The sequence below is a fragment of the Rhinichthys klamathensis genome, unplaced genomic scaffold (genome assembly GCF_029890125.1).
Source record: "Rhinichthys klamathensis goyatoka isolate OS25496 unplaced genomic scaffold, OSU_Roscu_1.1 h1tg000446l_1, whole genome shotgun sequence".
Taxonomy (NCBI): domain Eukaryota; kingdom Metazoa; phylum Chordata; class Actinopteri; order Cypriniformes; family Leuciscidae; genus Rhinichthys; species Rhinichthys klamathensis.
This window is the reverse complement of record NW_026606941.1, coordinates 1,407,729-1,433,123: the sequence shown is the minus strand read 5'-3', so window position 1 is coordinate 1,433,123 and position 25,395 is coordinate 1,407,729. Positions and strand designations below refer to the sequence as shown.

Sequence of the window (25,395 nt, the reverse complement as noted above, 5' to 3'; positions counted from 1 at the left end):
GAAGACTGTAACGAGTTCGGTGCGCCCAAATGTGTAGGCTAATGAAGACTGGGTCGATGAACCGCTGCGTAAAGTGTACTTCTTAAACCGCTCGGCAGCTCAAAACCCCCCAAAATCCAATCGAGCAGCGAAACAGTTCACCGACGGACGCAACCAAACCCGTAGGCACCCGATGAGGGTGGAGAGGGCAGAGCTGGCGAAACTGATTGGTTTTCGATTTTAACGGAGAGCCGCCTTATTTGACTCAGAACCGACTCAGGTTTTTCCCAGGAGAGAAAAGCAAGTTTGTGTGCGAGAACGCTGTCACCGGTGGTGGGGGGACTGACTGGGTGGACACTGGTGCACGGAGGGGGTGGTGTTTGTTTGGAAGGGGGGGTAACAATCTGCGCGAACCTGGCCCTTTAAATTACCTCCACAATCACTGTAGACGAGGTGAGTATACAACAAGCTCTTATTTTCTTCCTTGCTTCATTTCCTTCAGGTTTGTTATCGAGCATCCGTTTGCTTACCTAAACGCCTGTGTTTTTCAACGCGTTTGCGTTATAGGCAGGGCGCGCGGCGCGGCGCTCCACTCCACCGGTGTCACGAATCCGAAACCGCTTGAATTTTCTGAGCGTTGTCCGGTGGGGTGGGGAGTGGGCTTCGCATCAATAATATTTAGTAGACGGTGCATGTTATATGTCTGCTTTAAAAAACTGCGAGGGCAAGATTGGCATTTGGGTGTTTGCGTGAATCAATCTTTGCACTCTGGCTCAAACTAAAGCTTTACAGGCGAGAAGAAGCTTTCCTGCGCCTCCTGTCAACACCTTTACGCCTTACATATTCTCTAATTCTGTGGCAGATATTTGCAGCGCCGGGTCATTATAGGTTTGTACATTGTATACATCGTTTGAAGGAGTCTTCAGAGCTATAGGAAAGGAGGCGTACATTGTGTACCGTTTGTCAAAATGCCCGCATTGTCTTCCCATCAGTGTGAGCAAGGCCTACCAACAGCAACAGAGCTCTGGAGCAAAATGCTGTGCGTTATGGCAGATATGCAACTGCCTTCACTTCTGCATCGTTTTGGGCTCATTTAATGTGACGATGTCATGATAAAATATTGGCTGAATGCAGTTCTACTGTTCTGGACTTTACATAAAACCCCAGAAACCGCTGAGCAGCACCAGCCATAGCTCCACAGGCCTGCTTTTCCTTATTTCCATGCTGTAGTTCACTTATAAGGTTCTGCATAATTTAATAGTTTGCTTTCTATAGCACTTTTCCCCAAACATCTCGTTCATATAGCTGTACAGAATATCATCTCACTGTGGCAAGAGAACAAAAAACTCCATAAGATGTTTAGGTGAACGGGGAGGTTGGACCTTGAGAAGAACCAGACTCAGCTGGGGGAGCCCATCCTCCTCTGGCAAGTCTAATACAATATATGTGCATATGTCAAATATGATTTAGGTACATACTGTGGTTATGGTTATTACTGGTCATGTTTGATCACATTTAGATAACTTAAAGATAATGAATAATTTATAGGCAGTGGTCAGGGAAGCATCTCTAATAATACAATATAATATTATGCATTTTATTTTATTGTTTTATTAAAGATGCTTAAAATACATAAATATGATCATACATTGTATAAGTTTGTGCTTGTACCTAATGAAAAATAGTATTTTACATTCAACACTTCTCAACTGGTCTAATGTTCATTTTGTGCTGCGTGGCAAGAAATTTTATTTTTGTTGTCACAGTTCTCCTTTATAGGGAAACCTCAGAGTGGGTTTAAATGTTCCCCTCAAACCGAAAGGGCAAGTAGATTCATCATTCAACAGATTAAGTATTTGATTTGCTCTGGTCAATGCAATGGAATGTATCGCTCCTGTTTGCTTATTATAGAAAATGACCTCATGGTGAGCTATTATCAGGATTTTGGCAATATTACCATACTGAGCCACAGAATTCACAGTGTGCTAGTACACAGTGCACTTGGCCTGGTTAAATTCACTACAAAGTCCAGTCTTATCAATGTATCTAATGCTCTCCTGACAGATGCTAAATGTATTTCAGGGCGGTTATATGTCACATTGTCTAAGTGCAGGTGCATGTTCCACCTCCCCCTCCTTTGTATGTACAAAACATAATAATATAAAGGCACATGCCCGTATTGGTTTTGTTTTCATTCGGAACTCATGCTTTATAAAAGAACGGTTATTTGATCTGATAAAGTTTTCTGATAATGTGCAGAATGTGTGTATGTACTGTACGTGAATGTATGTATATATATATATATATATATATATATATATATATACAGTATACACACATTATCAGAAAAAAAAATGTTTAGTGTATATATTGATTGTATTACCAGACACACGAAGTCTTTAAAATCAATTAGCTCAAGCTAATCAGATGGCTTGAAGCGACCTATATTTTCCCAGTATGAAGTCTTCCAGGGACATGAATATAATTACAGCTGGACCTGGCCTGCTACTGTGCACTAATTACAGAACCGGCTCACTCACTTATTCCACATGAACCCTAATTAAAACATACATTTCTGTTAGACAGTAGATACATTTTCTGTGTACAGTAACAGATGGTTAGTGAAATGCAGTCAACTGGTCCAACTGGTCCAGCCACTTTGTTTTGTTTGGCTAGGATCATACTCAGAGCTCCACTGAATGAGATGAGATTAATAATTCATAGGTTTTGATTTTGCCGCTTCACATCTCTCTCTCTCTCTCTCTCTTTCTACTCTGGTTTGCCTGGTTGGAAATATTTGTTTTGACAACATGAATAATGGTTATAGCTGGAACGCACATTATTTCACCATCTCGTGTACAACTTTGAAACTGTATGATGAAAGTGCGGCCAGTTATGATTAGACTATAAATATGTTGGGTTATTTTATTTTTAATGCAGTATTGCATATTCATAGGATTGATTTATTATGAAATGTTTAACTATTAATACAAAGGTCCCTTAGACTAGTACATACTTTTAGTGTGGAATACGTTTTATTTTATTTTATTTGTTTATTTATTTTTGGTCATAATGCCATAGTGATGTAATTTAAGTCAAGGATATTCAAACTTTAATTGGCGTTAATAGTTGCAAAGAACAAGAGGATTATAAAGTAAAGGTTATGTGTAAAATGATACTGTGTAAGCCAAGGTGTACCAGTTCACAGTCAGTAACCCATTTGAAAATAAGGGTAGAATTTACAGTATGTTTACACTTGCTTAGATAAAGCCTGTCTGAGCATGTTTCTGTGTCATGATTAGAGAGGGATAAAAACAAAACCTTGCAGTCGGTGGTGGGGCAGATTAATTCTGCATGGCTACTAAAAGCAGATTAAAATTGAAATAAATCTGCTAATTCTGACCTAATCTGTATTATATAAATAAAGTATATTAGTGGCCTTGCATCGGGACACTGCCCTCTAGTGAATCAAATAGAACATTTTTAGTTCATTTTTTAACATATTAATGAACAAGTGTTTATGAATTATGATATTGTTTTACGTTTTTTTGCTATGGTTGTGTGTACGTGTTGATGTATTGTTTGTAATGTGCTTTTTTAAAAACCTTTTTTGTTCCTTACTATATCTCACTTTTTAATTGCAATATATCAGTTGTAGCAATACCTACTTTTATTCACAGATCACATTTTAATAGGGAGTAAGATTATGTAGGGAGGGACCACTCAAATAGATGGTCAAATGGGTAAATAACATGTTACATGAATATTTTCTGGTTCCAATAAATGATATGTGTATTGTGTTTGTGTTTTCTAGACAAGCAAACTTACCTGCAAGTACCTGAGCCAGCTTTGGTCTACAGCCTCTCCATCATCCAGGTAAGACAAATTCCAAATAAAAGTTATACTGATCTAACTAAGAATGCAGATACAGGTTATGTTTGTACTTAGTTGACAGGGAATTTTATATATTGGCATACAGGTAATCTGATGCAGCTTGACCACATGGGGGTGTCAATGTAACACTATTTAACTGATTCATGCATATACTCTCTGCAGCCTACAATGAGCTGTGTCCATAGCAACCACCCAGTCCACACAGTTCAGTTTTGATAATAGAGATAGATGAGGGCTCATTGTGGTTCAGTGCTGATATATAGACAGTTCATGTGTACATGCTTCTAAATTGCATATTGCTTGTCATTGACATGTTGTTTGCACATTTGATAAAAGATAGGAATTTGTTATTATGTATGATCAAACAATGAAAGGAGAGCTACAATCATTTTGAATTTGCATTGTTAACCATACTTCAACTGCATTTTTTTGTATGTATAGCTACACGTTTTTGTTTGTAGAATCAGGGTACATTTACACGACACTAGGCACGTTTCCATTACAGATTTGCGCAAAACTTTTGCGATGTTTTTTTTTCTTCCTTCTAAATATCGATAAAAAACGATTGCGAAATGACGGCGTTTCCATTAACCGATGTTATGCGACTAAAGTCATTCCGACTAATGAAGTCGCGACACTTCCTCTCGCGATAAGTCATTCCAAAAATCATGGCAACGGACGTTGGTAGGTTTATATATAATTAAAGAGCCACCGCACTAGACATTATTATTATTATTATTAAAGGAAGGAGACATGGCGTGTTATCCATGCATTAATAGTAAGGAAAGACCCTTATACTGTGAACGCCACATATGAGGTGTTTCTCCCTCATTTCTGCTCCGAGGTCTTGATTGTGGCATTTCTTTGAGGTTTAGAATCCAGTATTCCTGTAATTCTTTTTTCTTTTATGAATTTAATATAGAACTCTGTCTCGTAATTCTGTCCAAACACACCGCGCCTTCTAAGTCAGGTGACTGTAAATGCGCAAAAAACAGTTTCCATTGCAGTTTTGCGAAATATTCCTTTTTCGAAATGCCTGAAAAACCACCTAATGGGAGCGTAAAAACTTTTTTTGCGATAAACGGGAGTTTTTGCGAAATTGACATGTTTCCATTGTGCGTATTTTCAATTCGCAATTTCAATTTGCGCAATTTGAAGGGTAATGGAAACGCGGTTATTGACGTGTTTCCATTGTGCGTATTTTCAATTCGCAATTTCAACTTGCGCAATTTGAAGGGTAATGGAAACGCGGCTAATGATGTACTAAAAACAGAAACGTTTTTCCTTTGTTTTTTTGCGTAAAGATGACACTGTTGTCAAAACGATCCCCATTCACATCGATCCACAAAAATGACTGAAAATGCTGTATTATTCGTGCCAGGCCAGTAGATGGCGATGTCACTTAAAAAGTTTCGCTGTCGTGTAAATGCCTCCTCAGAATTCTTTTATTGCTATCATGCACATTAATGATTACCAGTCAACGGTTTTCCTTAGGTTTTATTTGTTTTGGAATACGGAAATAGGCCATAAAACGAACCACTGTAGCAGATGGTTTCTAAAATAGACTTAGAAACAACGAATATTGTGTATACTTGATTCTACTCCATGAGTGTGACACTTGTAGTACGGTTGGCTTGGTTTGTTTGGTCTGGACCAAAAAAAAAAACATTTAGTCCTGGTCCGCGTTCAGATTGCCATTTTTATCGCCGAACCTAAAGGCATAGGGATACAATCACAACCTGATTGGTCGGCTTTTATAACGTATTGCCTATTTCAAGACAGAACTTACCAAACATCCAAAACCATGCTGTGTGCTTGTTGTATGTGCATAGTCCACATAAGATGGCATTTTGACCAGCTGAGAATTCGGGAAGAGTTTATAAAATGTATGTAGAAGTTGGGTAAAGAGTATAGCGGTGAATGAGAGACAACACTAAATATATTTTTGGGTTCTAATTTGCTCAAATAGCAAAAGAAAAACTTTTATATATTTATAAAAAAAAATAGAGAGAGATTGATAACAGTAGTTAGAAGAAAGATAGCAACTTTACACAGCCTCTGTAAACATCTACACAGCAGCAGCATTAACTAGTTTTTTTTTATAATTTGATGCAAAGGTAATATAATACAAAGTATAGTGTTACAAATGCACATACATTTAAAAAACAAAAACAAATTAAATCTTTGCAGAATTTACGATGCTGATGACAGTTAAAACGCATCACCACAGTCTGTGAAAAGGGTCCATAGATGCCTCATTAGTGGCTGTTTCTATGGGTTACGATATGTAAGCCTTCCGCCATTTTTATTTAAATTAGAAATCTTTTCTAACAATATAAATCTTTACTATCACATTTTATCAATTTAACTCATCCTTGCTGAATAAAAGTAGCCTATTAATTTCTTTTAAAAAAAAGAAAAAAAAGACTGACCCCAAATGTTTGAAGGGTAGTGTATTTTGTTATAAAAGATTTCTATTTTAAATAAAAGCTGTTCTTTTTTAACTTTTTCTTCATCAAAGAACCCTGATAAAAATATCACAGGTTCTAAAAAAAAATTAAGTAGCACAACTGTTTCCAACATTGATAATAAATCAGCATATTAGAAGGATTTCTGAAGGATCATGTGATAATGAAGACTGGAGTAATGGCTGATGAAAATTCAGCTTTGCATCACAGAAATAAATGATATTTTAGAGTATTTTAAAAATAGAAAACTATTATTTTAAATTGTAATAATATTTCACAATATTACTGTTCTTTCTGTATTTTTGATCAAATAAATGCAGGCTTGATGAGCATAAGAGACTTCTTTCAAAAACATTAAAAATAGGAATGTTTCCAATCTTTTGACCTGTACTGTATATATAATTTGGTCCTAATATCTTGAAAATCTTTACAGTAAATTTGCAGTTGTAAATTCACAGTTAACAAACATTTTTTTTGGAATATGCTAATATTGTATAAATACCATCCACAGAGTTCAGTAGTCATGGATAAAGAGTGCCACATATATATACTACACCACAGAGTGGCAGTATAGGACTTCACTGCAGAGGCTCTGCTTTTGTTTTCCACTGTGATTCCATCTCTAGTTACGTCCTGCTCGGTCTAGACGGGACAAAACCCCTGACCAGATTCCTGCTGTCTTGCGTCAGCTGACTGACTCACAGACTGTGGGGGGAAAGTATGGGGTCCCGTTTGGAAAAAAACATGCTTCAGGGAAAACACCTTCCGAGACTTCAGTCTGAATTTTACACAAACACGGTGTCTGTTTCTTCTAGAGATGATTTTTTGAGGCAGACAGGATATATACTGTAGGGACTGTGGTCATTTCTGTTTTTCCCATCCGGTGATGACTAGACGCCTTTCAGTGACTGATAGACTGTCGGTCAGGCTCAAGTCATGCATTTCTTGCACTGACTTACAGACTAAACAACGAGCTATTGAATAATTCCATATGTAACATGGAACATAGCAACTCTCCAGCTAGCATGTGATATAATACATGCAGTAAATTCAATTCTAGCTTTTCAGAATGCTCAAAATATGAGAAAGGGCAGTGCTGAAAATAGCTAGAACCTGTGATAGATTATTTTGTAATGTTTTGCAAGGTTGTTATTCAACAGATGGATGTGTGGTGAATACCCCACACTTAAGTCCTTTACTCTGTCTGTGTTGTGAAAGAGCTGAGCGTGTTATGAAAGGCTTGGCGAGAGAAACAGTTCAAAAAGTGCTGGCTCATGATGACTGTGCTATTTATGTAGTGAGCTTTCATAATATGAGTCAGCACCTCAGCTTTTTTCCTCCCCGTTTCCAGCAGAGTGGATGAAAAACTTTGACTAACTGACATGCACATCATTTCATATTCCTCAGGTACATGCCATGTGCCGGTAATTGTTGCGGTTGTGGATCTCTTGGGATTTCACTCAACTTGTAACAGCTTATATCACATCCCTGAAGCAGCCTCACATGGCAGGATTATGCAGCAGGCTTTATAGTGTGCTATATAATAGGTTTGCATCTAAGACAAAGAGTGGCTTGCCAAGTGCTGGAGATGCAAGCATCTTATCCAAGCAGCTCATCCAAAAATAATGACTAAAATGTGTGATTTGGACTCTGTAGCATTAAGAGTCCGTTGTTATGTTCACCACTGCCTCTTCACAATCTCCTCGGCATTTAGTAATCCCTATTCAGCTCGACAGTTGGCCGCATTCCTGCTGTTCTGTACTTAATTTTTGTCGTTGAAAGGGGAATGTGAGTAACGGTTGCTGATGCACTCCCTCCTCCTGCCTCTCACATACTCCCCAGCATATAGATCAGTCTCCCACTCTCACCTACATGTGCGGCCCACTCTAGCTCATGCATCGCATACTACTTGCGCACTACCGCCTCCATCACTCCTCCTCCTCCTATATGGTGTTTTATTTAATGCTGTTTTAGTAGGCAAAATACATCGCTATGCACATTTGCAGGGATCTCATAGTTGCATTATTAACAGTAAGACTAATATAACATTACTTTCTATAACATTATTACTTTTAACCCTCTGGGGACGGATTGGGCGGTACCGCCCAAAATGGCATACTTTTACAAATGTGTAATTATCTTAAAAACTATTAATGATAGAGAGCTGCGGTCTTTTTTACCGTCTTCCTCAGATTCCGCTGAAAACAGTGATAACTTACCCGGCTTGTAAATATACACACTTCCTTGTTGCGCAATACCACTATGTAAAAGGCCAATGAAATCTGTTGTTTGGCAGATTCCGCGAACAACAACCAATTGAAAAATTGCCGATGGAGAAATATTTTTCTTACCCAATCAGAGGAAGGTTACCATGACCTTTCTAGCAGATCAGAGGACTCTGTAGCCTTGCAAGGGGTGTTACTATATAGTTAGGGATATGACGCAAACAGCGTTGAATGGAGAGAAGGAGAGAGAGCGAACGGAGGCTTACGGAGCGGATTATCAGAGATTTGTATGAGAGAGAGAGAGACAGAACAATTATAATATATATATATATATATATATATATATATATATATATATATATATACATACAATTATAGCATTATTTATTGTTTTAGTACTTTTATAATGGCAAGCAGTAAACGTTACATTTTTCATTGTTCTTTACACATTTTATTTAACAATTACACATGTCTGTCAAGCAAAGGCTTTGACAAATATATTTTTTGTTCAAAAACTGTTCACTATTTTTGTGTGATGTGTGATTTTCTGAAATAAATGAGAAAAATCTAATTTCCGTTTATGAAATTCTCCAGTTTATAGTACATTTTTCACTCATACTTCCTTTATAAACACATTACATGCATGCTTATGTTATCTTCGGGTCTTCTGAATCCATAGATACCAAACACATAGTGATCCATCTCCATTACATATGGTTTATAAGCCCAAATGTAAAAATAGAGAAAACGGACCAAAAAGGGCTTAGTTCCCAGAGGGTTAAGTCACATTTATGCATTTAGCACTAGCAGATGCTTTTGTAGGAGCATAATGGGATTCGTCACAGAGCCAACACTATTAAAAAAATAAGCTTCATAAAATTATAATAATAACGATAAACATTATGCATTATTTTATTTAAGCAGTAAAGATTTACGGTGGAACAAGCTCTGGAACAATTACTGGAGAGTGACGAGGAGAAAGCATTGCTTAGAAAATTCTAAGCATTCCTAAGAAAAACGCCTAGGACTATTTGTAAATAAAGTTAAATTTTTCATTGTTCTTTACACATTTTATTTAACAATTACACATGTCTGTCAAGCAAAGGCTTTGGCAAATATATTTTTTGTTCAAAAACTGTTCACTATTGTTGTGTGATGTGTGATTTTCAGAAATAAATGACAAAAATCTAATTTCCGTTTTTGAATTTCTCTAGTTTATTTGACATTTTTCACTCATACTTCCTTTATAAACACATTACATGCATGCTTATGTTAGCTTAGGGTCTTCTGAATCCATAGATACCAAACACATAGTGTTCCATCTCCATTACATATGGTTTATAAGCCCAAATGTAAAAATAGAGAAAACGGACCAAAAAGGGCTTAGTCCCCAGAGGGTTAATTATTATCATAAAGCATTTATTGTTGGAATAGTTCAAAACATGAATGTGTAGTAGCAGTATGCTAGTATTTCGATAAAGTGTTAAAGCAAATAATTGAATATTTCCTGTCATAACTTGCCCCAGGCTCTGTTTGCATTGCAAAAATTCATTTGCATGGAAGGTTTCATCCATGTCTGTGGCTGTGTTACACTTCTGGTTAGAGGAAAGACGCATAGTTTGAATAGCTTTAAGTTCCAATGAACTACTGAAGTGCTGCAGGAATGCCGCTCTCATTTGTAACGTTTCTCTTACTGGAATTCATTTTATTCATTCTTTCTTTGTAAAACTCAAGCTTAGCCAGTTGTTAGTTTTTTATTTTATTTGGTTTGCCCACCGAAAGGAATTGTCCAGGAGGTGCATTATACTGTATGTTCAAAGTTGATTATTACATCAGAAACATAACAAACTGTTTTTATCCTATTATTCTCTCCATGTTCTAGCTGATTTGATAGCATAATCAGTGTTTTAAATGTCTTGTCTGGTGTACTAGCTTTACGCTACTGTCTGTCCTGCTTTCTAATCCTTTATGTAAGGATTCTGCAGCATCATTGAACTCAAAGTTCACAAGCATTCATGTTGCTATCTGTTACCTTTCCGAGTAAGCCAGCTGTATAATGCGCAAGTCAGCTGATATCCAAATATAGGAACACAGGCTGTTTGTTAGTGTTTCACTGTTCATGTGAATTCTGAACTGTTTTGCATTGTGGCTGCATGTTACGAGCATGGGGAATGTTCAAAATACTTTATGCATAGAATGCCTGGATTATATAATGCATGCCAAAATGTGCATACAACCCATACAATACTGTATCCCACAATGCAATGTGCTTGGCTCGACCTTCCACTGCTAGTGTTGCAAAGTGAAAGTGATGTCAGCTGTTATTTATGTATTAATATTAATATCTCATTATTGGATCAGGCTGCATTGAGTTCAGACATTTGGAGACAAAAAATATTATTAGTGTTAAGTATTATTAATAATTAATCTTACTTTTATTGTGAATGTAATTAATACATTTAAATGAATGTATTGTATAATAATACAATATTAAAAAAATGTATATAATATAAATGTATATTGTTTTATTTATTCTTATTCTCTACATTAAAATAGCAAGTAATACATAGTATAATTTATTGTATTAGGTATATTAATTATTACTATAAAACATTTATTGTTGGATACGGTTTCACATGCTATTTCATAGAAAAAGCAGGATACAGTATGTACAGTAAGCAGTATGATAGTTTCTATCTGTCCAGCACAGATGAACCTCTGACAGCAAAGCTCAGGTTACTCTTGCAGTGTCTTTCAGGGAAATTTCCTCAGCCGGTTAAAATCAGTTGTGAATTTGTAATTGAGGTTAAAAGTGATCATAGATGCCCTTGTGAATAGTTAACAGACATGCAAACTTTCTCACGTTTGAGGCGTTTAAAAATGAGACTGAAAATTTCACTGGTGTGCCGAGGTTAGTTATGCAGCGGGAGATATTGTGGTGACTAGCCCGTGACCATTGGCACACGAGACTCAACTTTGACCCAAGTCTGACACAAGTTGACCCTTCCCTTGACTAGACGAGGCAATCCTGGCTGAGTGCACACTCTTCCCACCAGAGCACAGTCACGGGGACGGGGTGCTACAACCGACACCTGGGTGTTTTGCCACCAACACACTTTTCAGTCCCACGGCCTAACACTTGAAACCACAAACTCTCTTGTATGGCTGTCTTATATGAAATTACTAATCATACTCCTTTTCTTTTCAGCACCTTTAAAGGCTGGGCAGATATCTTGGTGAAGTGATAAATCCAGTTTTCCTCTTGTACTTAAGCAAGTAGGTTAAGCTCCTAGAGTGTGACTGACCTAATTTAAGGGCCTTTCCACGCTCTGTACATGTGGAAGATTTGAGGGAAGAGGTGTGGCTTCCCAACACCGAGTCCTGTCCTGCAAACCAGGGCCAAAGGTTTAGCACTCATACATAAATGCTCAGGAAAAAAACAGTTTTTCATGGGTTTCAGTTTGATCTGGGACTGCATGATTGATATATTTTTTTCTCCTTGATAGTATGTTCTTTATCGCTTTAATACTTTATTTTAATTAAATTAAAATATTTTAGCAATACATTTAATTACTAGTAATTTAGTATTACATTTAATTTATTATTCATATATTTCAATTTAAATTGAAAGAATACTTTATCATTGTCATTTTTATAGTTAATTGTGCAGCGCTAGTTTGATCAATGCAAAATGCAAGAGAAAGGACATTTAATTTAAGATAGAATAGGTCAGTATCATGCATTTGAGAAACCCCCCGCCAGCATTGTTGGCACTTGACCAGGTCTTTACAGGTAGTTCTGCAATAAAGGAAGAGGCTCAAAAAGACGGTTTGTCATTTGTTAACATGCTTCAGGTCATTGAAATGTGTTGCATACACGATACGTTGTGTATTGACTTTTTAAAAAACATTTACTGGAAAAGTTTTTTCTGGCTGCCTTCAGCAACAAAAATGCTTCACACCTAGTCACCTGTCCTGATAACTTATCTAATTGGATCAACCTAGCAGCCTTTCCACTTAGGTCCTTTGCATGTAAACAGTCCTGGTTCCCTGTTCTCTACCACATGCACCCGCCTGTTTGGATAGAGAAGTCAGTTACACCCTTTGCACTGAGGGTGGCTTGTTTGGGAAAGCAGGAGTGAGGTTTGACACCTGTGCAGCTGATATCTGCAACAGCCCTTCTCAGCGGGAGTCCGATGGGGACCAGGTCAGAAATGCATGTGAACCGCCTGCTTTACGCAGTTTCACGACAGAGGTGTGAAACGGCCTGCCGTATATCTCCCTAATGCCCTGCTGTTTTAGGTAGCGACAGACGCAGAGAGCGACCCTAGACCGACTCTAAACATTCCTTCTCATTCTCTCTCCCCCCCTGGTCACCATTTATAAAACTGTGTGACATTAGTGAATGGTCACTTTATTAAAGCTGCCTCCATTCCTGCCGTAGTAATTATCAAGATTTGTCTCCATTATAAGTCATGTGCAATTGATTCCATGTGCTTCAGTTAGGAAACGTCTCTCGTACAATAATGACTTGTTCTACCTAAGCGTAGGCATTTGAATCATTTTGTGACTTATACTCGACTACATGAGAGATAAATCAGTTACTCTGGAATGGGAACTGTGCTATTTGTTGGTCTATGCACACATGCGTGAGATGGAGGAACTCAACACAAAAACAATGAACTCTCTGCTAACTTAATAAAAAAGTCTAGGTAAATGACGGTAATTATAATAAGCTTGCACCACTATTTTTGTCGTGATTTGTTTAACTGGAGTCGCTATAAGCATCGCTAGCATTTAGAAGACACCATTAAACAAAATGGAAATTAATCTTCCTTTATGTTGATTGTACAATAATTTTAGCAATCAATGTAGATACATAGTCTGCACATCAGTGTTACTTTAGTATTATTTATACTATTATAGTAATTATTAATATTTTTAATTAGCTTTTATTTGAATATTTTCTGTTTTCCTTCAAATTTTTTGCATATGTTTTAGTAATTTTGCCATATGCTTGTAATTTTTATTAGTTATTACTATTATATGTTAGTTATTAAATATTTATTTTTATTTCAGTTTTAGTAATTTTGGTACTTAAACAAGTTTTTCATTTAATATTTACTTTTTTATTTCAGCTTTATTTCAATTAATGAAAACAATGTTTAATAGTTTGTTAACTCTTTCCTTCTCAATGCTTCTTTTTTCTGCTGCTTCTTCGTCTGTGTTTTGATCCCGAGATTCTGTACTCTTTCAGAAGATGTGAATAGCGCCCTCTACCGTATAGCAGTGAAAACATCGATTGCCGAAAAATTGAGTCAATGGCGGGAAAGTGTTGTCATAAATGATGGAAAATTACGTCAATGGCTGGAAAATAGTTAACTATAACATCACTGGTGTACGTACAACCATGGGCTTTATTAGTTCTTTTTTATTATCGATTCACATCCCTGTATAAAAAAATGTAATCTTCTCTTTAGACCCTCTGTTTGTCTGTTCAGTTGTAGTTTGTGGGTTCTCCTGGCATTGGATTAGCCTGAACTGTTTGTAAATTATGTAATCATCACCAAGTCATCATATGTGCTTAAAAATCACAAATCACCTGTGCATGTTTACAATAGGAGAATGCTTTCCTTGAGTGGCTTCATTGCAGCTTTTCATTGCAACGCATGGGTCAAGCTGCAATAAAGCACTAAGAGTTTATTAGTTTGTTGTCTATGACCATGTCATAGTCATTGAAGAGGTCTGTATTTATATTTGAAGAAGGAATGGACAACATTAGCTGAACCGTGTGTTGAACCATGCTAATGTGTCTCTTGTTTGTATACATAGAGCTCGCAGGAGATGCGTGTAATGTGCGTCATGGAGAGCAGATTCAAGTAAAGCAGTGCAGCGGTCAGCGGGGGAGGGTGTCAGCAGAACTTTGGCACTTGTGAGATGTCACAGAGGTCATCACAGAGGTCATCTAGTGTTGTGTTTGGAGAGATAGACAAGCTCTGTGGCACTGCAGAACAACACGGTCACTTCCTGGAGTTATAATATCAGATTAAAGAGAAAGAGGAAGGGTTTCCCAGAAAGAATGCAAGACTGGATCAAATATGAAACTGGCCTTTCTTGTAGCCTTGGACAGTTTGCATAGTCATAAATTATACTAAGCCTTTTGCAGGTGTTCTGCACAGGGGCGCTGTAACGGGGTTAGGACGATTCCAGGTCGTTATTGGACATAAAATATATTTTAATTAGCTTTTTATTTTATATTTTTAACATTTTGTCAGAAAGTTATTTTATTTATTTGAAAAAAATTAAATCATGATTCTCAATTTATCCAGAATCGTGCAGCTCTAATGCATTTTCACACGGTACATTAAAAATGTTGTGATGTGTAAATTAACATAAAATCGTTTAAAACGGTTGATTTTATTGACCATGACATGAAAATTATTTTTGGCTTACCAGCATCTGACAAAATTTAATACCGTCGTGCATTGCTAATTTATCCCACTAAGTAGCGTAGACTAAAGCAAAATCTGTCCTATTTACATTTGAAATTGCGATCGTCTTTTCTTCCGAGTTATCCGAGTGAAATGGCATCTTAAAAGCACAGAAATGTTGGGCAGGACCTTATTTTTTCTATCGGGAATTGATTGGATAATTGGATTGTTGTTGTTTGCTAATTGTTGCTGATGGGGAGGGATTATTGTCCCGCCCCCATGAAGAGATTGTGAAGGGAAAGTGAAGTTGATGTTTTTGTTAAAAGATTGATTGAGCTTATGAATAAAAAAAAAAAAGATGTGCGCAGTTTAATTATGCTAAACACTACAATATTCCATAAAAAAATAAGAATTTTCCATTTTGATTTCATGGTGACTAAGTTATCGGTGTTCCCAAGAGTGCTGTAGTTTTATCAGAGGGTAAAAGAGGAAAGACATTCTCAGTGCTCTTGCGTCACAGGCTGCCTTGACCACAAATGTCTCGCGTCATCTCAAATATCTCCCATCCTCCACGCATGTACATTCCCACAAGGACAGGCCCAACCACGCTGTCCCATCTAAGTCTCTTTCAGTCCAAACACATTGTTTCCGTAGCTCTGAAAGACATTGAGGAGAACATGGCTAATATTTCCTCCACGTGTCGTCCTTATCCACAGCTCAAAATGATACATGTGTCATATTTGCTCAACATGTTGCAGACTTTCCAGTGTAAACGGCTGCTCACTTCAAGGAGCTGGAAAACAGACAGAATGCTTTATTTGGTAATGGCCATGTCGACTCAGAATCCCCCAGATAAGAGCCAATAGTACTTACTGTAAGCTGCGTTGCACCCCTAGGAGTTCCCCATTTCCGTCTATTCAGCTTCCTTTGCCCTTATAAGGAAGCGGACCGGGGGAGGAAGTCTGTTGTTGTGAAAGAGGCTGGTTAGTCACTTTCTCTGTGCTGCCCTGTATGCTTGTTTACTGTCTGATTACAATGGTTAATTACTATGCACCTGGCTCTGATTCCTACCTCAAAGGCCTTGTTTGTGTCCAATGTGCACACACATCATGCTAGAACCACATGTTTGCATGAGTGACCCTGTGAGTAAACCAAGTCTCCCGCTTCTAGAGTCACTCAATCACAAAGGATCTGACCGCCTAACGTTCTCCTGGAGGTCAGTGAATCATGAAAAGGCTGTTATGATTTGTGCCATCTCGTAAATACCCAATTCTCAGAATAGGAAGTGTATTTCTTTTGGTTCCACTGCAGATGTTTATCAGCTCATGCAACCTTCCTGAGTCACGTAGAGTTTCTCACGTTTCTAGGTCCGGTTTTGGTGCAACCTAATATTTCGTCATTGCAGAAAATGTGTTTATGCTTCAGTTTCTTTCCATCCATGACTGGAAAAAAATGTCACCTATGAAGTAGATGCAGAGAGGACATGGCTCTCCCACACACGCTTTTTGTGTTTTGACTAGATGGACTTCCTGACCTCACCTTCATTCCAGGTTTTGTAGGGGCAAGGTTATCGTTCATTTTTCCTCCTGCTCACAGTTTTAACCTCAACCTCACTTTGGCGAGTTGTCAAAATAGGGGCCTCCTCCCAAGGCACTAGAGAAACATGTTTCTGTGCTTTTCTGGCATTAACTGCCTGTTTTTCCAGACACGGGGCGTTGTGCATATTCAACCTTGCATCTGTTTTCAGTATCTGTCATTGGTAGAGTGAACCTTTCACTGTGCAATTTGACAGAAGCTGTCGGTTTTTGCATACAAGTTCACTTTCTGATTGTAAGTTTAAAAAAAATTAAGCATATTGCATATAATGGTTAGTTAGTTAGTTTTGCATACATGTGGCCTTGCTCTCTTGTAGTGTCAATTTCCATTCTATTTCTGCTGATCTAAGAGAATATTCCAAATGGTTTTAATCCAGGTATCTGCAAAATGATAAGGCCGACACTGATGACGATGTAAATCAAAAACGTTTTGTCTTGGCATTTGGACTCTAAATAAAGTTTTTTTTTTTTGTGTGTGTAATACATTTCCTCTCTTTGTTGAATTTTGATAAATTAAATCCTTTAAAAAAGACATTTATAATGTTATAGAAGATTTCTTATAAATACTTCAAATAAATTTCAAATAACTGCTGTTCTTCTGAACTTTGTTCATCAAAAAAAGTATCATGTTTCATCATCTTAATAAGAAATGTTTCATGAGCACCAAATCAGCATATTAGAATGATTTCCGAAGGATCATGTGACACTGAAGACTGGAGTAATGATGCTGAAAATTCAGTTTTGCCATCACAGGAATACGTTACTTTAAATATTTTTGTATTAGATTATAAACTTTTGTTTTAAAATGCATCAAAGATGCACACTATTTCTGTTTTACTGTATTTTGGATCAAATAAATGCAGCCCTGTTTAGCTTAAGAGACCAAGCTAAAAGAAAAAAGGCCAAGCTCAAAATGCAGCATTCAGTTTTTTTCCTCCATCTCTCTATAAACTAACGGACCTACAAATGTTGAAGACCCCTGTTTTAAAGTATTTTCACTATTGCATGTTGTATTAGTATCCCATTAAGAGTATTTATGGCGTACATGTGTTGTATAAACTGGATTTGTGGTCACAATAGCTTCTTGTAACGTTCAACACAAATTGCATCGGACCGCATTCCTACAATTCCTCCGAACGTTTAAACAAATGCTTAAGGAATTCCTTAGCAACCATTTTTTTCACTGTATGACCATTTAAAGTTATTATCATAAAGTGGCTTGACTTTAGCTATTGAGGCATTTTCAAATCTCTCTTTTGTTCGCCTTTCTGTTAAACAAGTTCTTAACAGGGTGGTGTAGGTACCACGGAGTGATGCACACGCCGGCAATGCCAGCTCCACCTGTCTGATCAAACTTTTCAGTGGGGTGTTGGAGACGTTGCACCGGTCCCTGACCTCAAGAATTCAACATCGTCATCATTATAATTCATTTGTAAGCTCATTATATTGATGCTTGGAAACTTTTTATAAACAAAAGGCCACTGAGAACAGTTCCATAATGCTCATTTTTACAGTATCAGGTCTTTGTATTTTTGCATGCCCCATGTGTCTGCCAGAACTGTATCAGTAATTGTTCTGCAGGGAACACGTTGTATAAGCCTGTCCAAACAATTTCCACCCACCGCAGTCATTTGTACCTCTGTCTATTTTTCTGTCTGCCGGGTCATGAGTCTGTCTGTCTCGGTGTCTCTCTACAGATTCGTCCCCACTGGTCACACCCAGACACACAGGCACAAGCACACGAATGTTCTGTGACCCCTCTGTGCACATACATGCTGACGTGAGCAAACACTCCCTCTCTTGATCTCAGCTGGGAGATGAGAAATCCCATTAATTTCCTCTCGTTTTCCTTCCTTGCCCCTCATTTCCCTCCCCTTCAAGTGTGCTGCTATGCTGGAAAGTCCTGTAAGCTGAGGAAAACACTTCTGGCATTTCTGTTGGCAGCTGATCAAGCTGTACTATGTGTTTTCGGTTTCTGATTCTTATAAGAAGCTTTGCAGCAGCTGACTGAGCCTGTCAGATTCGGCGAAGGGTGTGGAACGTAACAGTCATTTGGAGTCAATTGTTTAGCACTGCTACATTGTACACTTGCCATGAACTCCCTGCTCTTATATAGTGTGCATAAAATAGTGTAATTTTCACTCCACTATTGTCACCAAACAGAATTGCATAAATAATAAATGTTTTTGAACAGGTTTTTATAGGTTTATACTATCCCTGTAGAGGGCTCGACAATAAGGACTGCCCTATGCCCTGTGGCCAGCGTAAACCCCGCTCGACATTTGAAAGAACTGTCACTTGCCCGATCTGGCCAGTGTTACATCGTCACGAAAGTTTGTCATTTGCTCGTGTTTTTAAGCCTTTCCAGTTTAAATATTCAAGCGCAAAAAGACACGAAAGAGATCTCAATTCAATACTCGTGCACTGTGTGAGATGTTTTGTGTGTGCAACAGACATCCGAAGCGCGCACACAAAAAAGACGCCCCTCAGACAGAGCGCAAATGCTGAATTGAGTTTTTTTTCTTTCTTTTTTTTCTGTCCTTCTTGTACTTGAAGTCATGTCAAAATGCCCGTATTGGTGATTATCCTCCTAAACAGTCTGTTGTGTCTTACGTGAACGTAAACAGTTGAGAAATAATATGCATGTGTAACAGTATATCGGATCCGTGGAGCTCTTAAAGGGACAGCAACCCAATAAACCTGCTGATGTCTTTGTCTGGTTGTGCCAATGTTGGCACAGTATGACAAATAGCAGGGTTTTGATGCTGCCTTTTTTAGCCTCGTTTTTGTCCATGTGTGTTAGCATTGAGGCAAATCAGTTTGCTAGTGTTGACAGGAAACTGACCAAAAATATTGATGACTCATCCTGTGCGACAAAGATTTTTGATTTTCGGATTTCTGGAGGATCTCTTGACACTTTTTAATCATTTATATATATATATATATATATATATATATATATATATATATATTCAAATAAATGCAGCCTTGGTGAGTATAAGGGAGAAAAAAAACTCACTGACCCCACATTTTTGCACAGTATGTTAAACATCAGCTTTAGTTCACGAATGGCCATAGTGTTTGTCTGCTACTCATTGAAAAGATGATGAATTTGATTGCATTTTTGTTCTAAGCTATTTTAAGTATTATTATAACTCCTTGTTTAAGCACAGCATAAACTGGTATTAGCAATGATGGAGCAGCTATTATTTGCACATGCTTAAGTAATGAGCAGGCAAAAATTCCAGTAGCCTGAATAATCACCCAGGCTCAGATTTTCTTTTGGTTGTCGGTATGAGGCATCTTTTCCCGCCAGGCTCGAGGGCCGTTGGTCAGGTTTTGTTGACTGCCAGAGCACTCTCTATTTTCTTCTCTCTTCCCCCTCTTTTCCTCCCTCACTCTCCTTGTTTAGAACAGTCTTATACGGTATTCCCGCCGAGCATTCAAAGAGCAGGAATGTAGGAAGCATCTGGAGCCTGGTGAGATTACTGAAAGAGCCGGCACGTTGCCATTAGGTGTCCGTTAGAGGCAAGGGCTTTTTTTTTATTTAATACTACCGCTCGATTGGAAAGCTGGCGGGAACTGCCACCTCACTTTGAACTCAAGAAAAACGTCTGCCTGCAAAGCCGCACATATCAGAACAGACTGTGACCAAACAGAATGATGCATACTTCAGATTCTCACTTGACCACTGTTTACATGCTGCATCCTTGATTTATCGGTGCTTTTTGCTTTTTAGATGCTTCAGGGACATTTCAAATGGGTTAGAAGCATGCATAATTTTTTTTGGTATGGTCTGTAAGTGAATACGTTCATTTTGTTAACATTAGCTAATGCATTAGGTATCATAAACAATAAACAATCAGTTTAAAAATGCATTAGTGTATATATAGAAATTAACATTTACCTAGATTAATAAATTAAAAGTGTTGTTCATTGTTTTGTTCATTGTTTTTAATTCATTAAAATGTATCTATTCACTGAATGCATTTTTATTATTGTTGAATATGCAACACCTCAATGTGGCTGAAAACGGAGCATAGGGACTCAAGGGTGGGTGCAGTTTTCCAGTGCCCCCTTCCTCCTCTTCCTCACTGGATCAGAATTCCACAGAGTGGAGAAAGAGACGCCTGTTTAGGAGACTCTCCACAGTTATGCGAAAGTGCATGGTTTGATTGCACGTGAGCCTGATTTCAGCTGTGTGTGTAAGTCATGGATAAGGTGACTGACTCTGAGGAGAAAATAAAGATCCATAGGGAGTTCAGCACACTCAGTGGTGCCTTGTGACACAGTCTAAACCTCTTTGATTTAACCCACTCTTTGTAGAGTAAGTGTGTTGTAAAATGCCAATAAATGCAAATCTGTGACCACACATTCGCAACCCTTTATGAAAAAAAAGTACACTTTAGCATTCTTTTAAAAAGAGTACTTCTGGAAGTAATATATTTAATAAAATAATTAATAATATACTAAGAAAAAAAAAGTCTCATCTGAATTTTAATGCAATTAAATGAAAATATATTAAATTTTCTATTTATATTAAATGCAAATAGCTTTAGAGTGCTTTTTTAAAACCACAAGAATATTTTTATATTCAATATTTCATAACCCACTACAGTGCTTCAATATGTTAATCAATACATCAGAATAAGTGTACTTTAAACAAAGCACAACAAAAGATTATTAAAACATATTGAATAAAAATGTACTTTTAGAATTTTTATAAAGGTTGTGGTAATAATCAGTCCTGAAAGTGTACTCTCTTTAAGGACACTTAAGTGGTATTTATTTCATTAATATTAGATATGCAATTTTAGAAATGTATACTTTGAAGAACACTACAAGTGCACATTTAATACAATTAAGCACATTTCATTTTCACAAGGGTAGTCCAACTGAAATCGTCAGACTAACCGATCTAGATGCAATGCGATTGCACATCGGACATGTATTTCATCCTTCAAATATTTGATTACGCATTGTGTCATGTATACTTGGACAGTAAGATGAAGACTCTACATATGCAAAAACCAGCTGTAGCTTGATCAAAGCTGAAAATGTAAACATGCATACATAACGTGAAAATATAATACATGCATCTGTGTAGATTCATCATTTCTAGCACATTTCTGATTGCCAACTACAAAAACAGTTGCAGTCTCAGTCGATTTGAAATTTGTTGCATATTAAAATCAAATAACCAAGTATTTAGTTGCAACATTCTTATTTATATCCATACTGAAGCTAATTTTTTCGCTTTTGTCAATGTAAAACTTTTCAGTAGATAAGATTCAATCCCAGCAGCCTACATGTAGCCTACTTGGTACACACTATGGCTCTGTGTATCCAAAGCTTGTGCCTTTTAGCAGTTTTCCTGTGAGGGTTTTCTTTTTTAAAAAGGAAGATGTGGTTGGAAAAAAAAATCCAAAAAAAAAAAAAGGAGACATCGTCCTTTATGAGTCCTGTATGTTTGAATGAATATGCCAATGTATTCTAGAGTGCTGCAATTATGTATGCAGGGCCGCTGTGCATATTTCCTGGAATGCAGCACACGGAGCCGTGAAAGAGACTGTGTTTGCTGTGAGAAGACAAAGCCCAGGCACTAAGCAACATGCGTTTAGAACTATGGCCCCTTCTAGGAACGTCCTTGAATGCCAGGGGTGCAGCGCTGGTTTGGGAGCGCGTGCGTGGAGCAAAGGGAGGGGGTCGTATAAGGAGTGGGTTTGTCTCCAGAAAGAACCAAACCTTTCACTGCCTCCAGAGTTTCCTCTGTTTCTGCGGTTACTTTGATAGTCACCTCTCTGTGGGTGTGCTGATACAAAAATTTACTCTGTGTTGCTCAGTGGTTCTTAAAATGACCTTTTGGAGGATTTAGCTGTATGAAAGATTGTATTTTGCAAATTGCATGACATGAGAAACAGTTTATGCTTTAAAGGGATAGGGATCATTTAGTCACCCTCATGGTGTTCCAAACCTGTATGACTTTCTTTCTTCTGTGGAACACAAAATAAGATTTTTTCCCTCTCTCCATACTGTAGAAGTCAATGGGGTCCAATGTTGTTTTGGATCCCATTGAAAAACAGTTGAAACATTCTTCAAAATCATGATGGAAATGTTTTCTCTTTTTTTTTTATCCCTTTTTATTTTAAGGGTGTGTGTTCATCTTTCCTCACGCATTTGGTTTTCAGAATGTTTGGTCCTAAAATAAGGAGGGAGAAGATAAGCTGGTGTGCTTGGCCTCAGAGGACAGCCGCACCTGTTTTCAGTTGTACCGTTAGTCTGATTGATGGGCCCCCTGAACTGGGTGGTCTGGAGTATTGTTTCTGGGTAGTTGTGTGGTCGGAGCGGTCTGACAAATATCTTGATTTACATATAAGAACTCTTCTAGAGGCTTGACTTTTTCAAGTTATAAGATATGATTGTAACTTCAAGGGATGGTTCATCCATTTACTCACCCATATAATGAAAGTCAGTGTGGTTCAAAACAACATTGGACCCCATTGACTTTTATTGTATGGACAAAAAAAAAAAAAAAACATATGATGACATCATCTTTTGTGTTCTGCAAAACACATTATAGTTTGGAACAACAAGGGCGAGTAAATGATGACCATTTTTAATTTTGGGTGAGCTATCCCTTTTATTATTACACTTTTATTTGTACTCCCTGCAAGCCATTTTTAGGTTTTGTTAATGTCTTCTAAAAGTTTGTAGTGAGTTTGCACCTCAAAGAGCATTTTATCTCATTTATTACATAGATTGTCCATACTGTATGTGCTTTGAATGCTTCTTCCATTTGAATATTGTCTCATCTTTGTTTTCTTTGTAGAATTTTCTCATTTTACTCGGCACGATAACCGATGGCAGAGAATGTCGACGAGTAATAACATAGCCCAGGCCAGGAAGTTGGTGGAGCAGCTGAGGATCGAGGCAGGCTTCGAACGTATTAAGGTACACAAGGTTTCATTATTCGGTGAAACATGTTTGCTTTCAACCAATAGCAATAGCTTTTTATTGATGCATTGGAGGTGTGACATAGTGGTTACTACCTTGAACTGTGGTGCTCAAATGAGAAAAACTGTTTGAATACTACATTGTAAAAAAAATCTTGTTAAATGTACGGTATAAAAGAGCACTGTGGTTGCCAGAAATTCACCATATAAAATGCTGTGACAATGTATTTGATATTATGGGATTCCTGTTTTTTTTACAGCTTATAACTGTGTATTTCATGAAGTGATGAAAGGGTAATATAACTATCACCTTACTGAAATATGCTTTTTATATTACAATGTACTAATTACCACCATAATAATACAGGTGGCACAATAGAAAGCAACATGACGAATCAGAGTTTATCATAAGTGGCCTGTCCATAACACATGAGCAATACTCGCATATAAACGTGCACAGGCTCATACACACAAATACAAAATTCCACAAGGGTGTTGACAAATATGACACTAAATAATGCAATAAACAGCAAAAAATGGAACACAAAAAAACATAATGTACATTACTGATAATAAAAATAATATTTATATAAAATAGGATCATATGTGAAGTGTCATGCAGAGACTTTTGTGTGTCCTTTTACTGTTTTTCACCATAGATGATATGGTGATACTTCCTAAAACCATAAATTTGACATTATGAGATATTAAACCATTTACAACTTTTCACCATATATGGTAACAGGTATTTACTGCAGCATTTTTAACAGTATTTTTCTGTTAAAATTACCCAAAAAAAGTACTTTTCTTCCTCCCCTTCATTTCCAGTCATCTTTCTATTCTTTTCAAAGTAAAAGTGACAAAAATAAAATTGGAAGAACGATTTTTTTTTTTTATCACTTGCACTCATATTTGGAAGATTTTCACTCTGTATCACCATCTCTTCCTCTTCCTCTCTCTCTCAGGTGTCTAAGGCTGCTGCAGACCTCATGAGTTACTGTGAGCAACATGCCCGCAGCGACCCTCTGCTGGTGGGGGTTCCCACCTCAGAGAATCCTTTCAAAGACAAGAAGCCTTGCATCATTCTATAGCTACTCTGTCTAGCCCAGCTATCCCAGTCCCACTTTAACCGATGCCCATCCCCAGTCAATGGGCAATTCAGTCCAACACTTCTTTTTACCTGGTATTCTCCAGAAAATAAACGCCACACTCTCTCGGTAAAAACAAAAAGGGGCAATATCTGTATTACCTAGCGTCATGTAGCCCGGCGTTGAGTGAATCTAGATGAATGAATCTGCACAGTACGCCTGTTTACATTCATGCATATAGACGCACTTAACTGGAGGTGGCAGATTTGGAATTTCTAAACTGTTTTAAAAGATTACTCAGAGACTGAGAGAAACTCCAGCATGTTTTTCAGTGCAGCGGCTGACCTTGTTACCATAGGTGATGGAGGAGAGTAAAGGAAGACAGTCATGGTTATGCTGACTGACTAGCTGGCTAGCCCAGTCACACTGTGGTAAACGGTTGATTCGTATTAACCCTGCATTGTTACGTCGAATCTGCAAGCTAAAGGTTCATTTTAGATTTGTATGGCCAAAATTTAATCCAGGTATGCTTACCTTTATCAAAATAGCACATTTCATGTTTTACAAAGGGATTCAAGACATTAACCAGAGTTGCCAATATTTTTACTTTTTTTTTTCAGTCCGTTTGTGAGCAGTAGTTTCTTTCTTTTTATCGATTAAAACTCATTAGGCTTAATGCTTTGTTTTTTTTTCTAATGTTTATACTATATTTCAGAATTCACAAACACTAAGTTATAAAGGAATGATTTTATATAATGGAGAA

The 25,395-nt window shown here is 37.4% G+C and overlaps 1 protein-coding gene across 3 annotated transcripts; it reads left to right on the top strand.

Moving 5' to 3' along the window:
* On the top strand, positions 1 to 25,254 carry gng7 (guanine nucleotide binding protein (G protein), gamma 7). 3 transcript variants are annotated; one of them, XM_056236394.1, is made up of 4 exons: positions 1 to 432; positions 3,794 to 3,855; positions 23,421 to 23,542; positions 24,510 to 25,254. In XM_056236394.1, exons 3-4 carry the CDS (start codon positions 23,462 to 23,464, stop codon positions 24,633 to 24,635), a joined length of 207 nt encoding a protein of 68 aa, XP_056092369.1. In that variant the 5' UTR covers positions 1 to 432; positions 3,794 to 3,855; positions 23,421 to 23,461; the 3' UTR covers positions 24,636 to 25,254. The 3 variants fall into 3 exon arrangements, with proteins under 3 accessions (XP_056092369.1, XP_056092370.1, XP_056092371.1); XM_056236395.1 differs by lacking the exon at positions 1 to 432 and adding an exon at positions 573 to 867; XM_056236396.1 differs by lacking the exons at positions 1 to 432; positions 3,794 to 3,855 and adding an exon at positions 16,186 to 16,212.
* Positions 25,255 to 25,395: the final 141 nt, after the last annotated feature.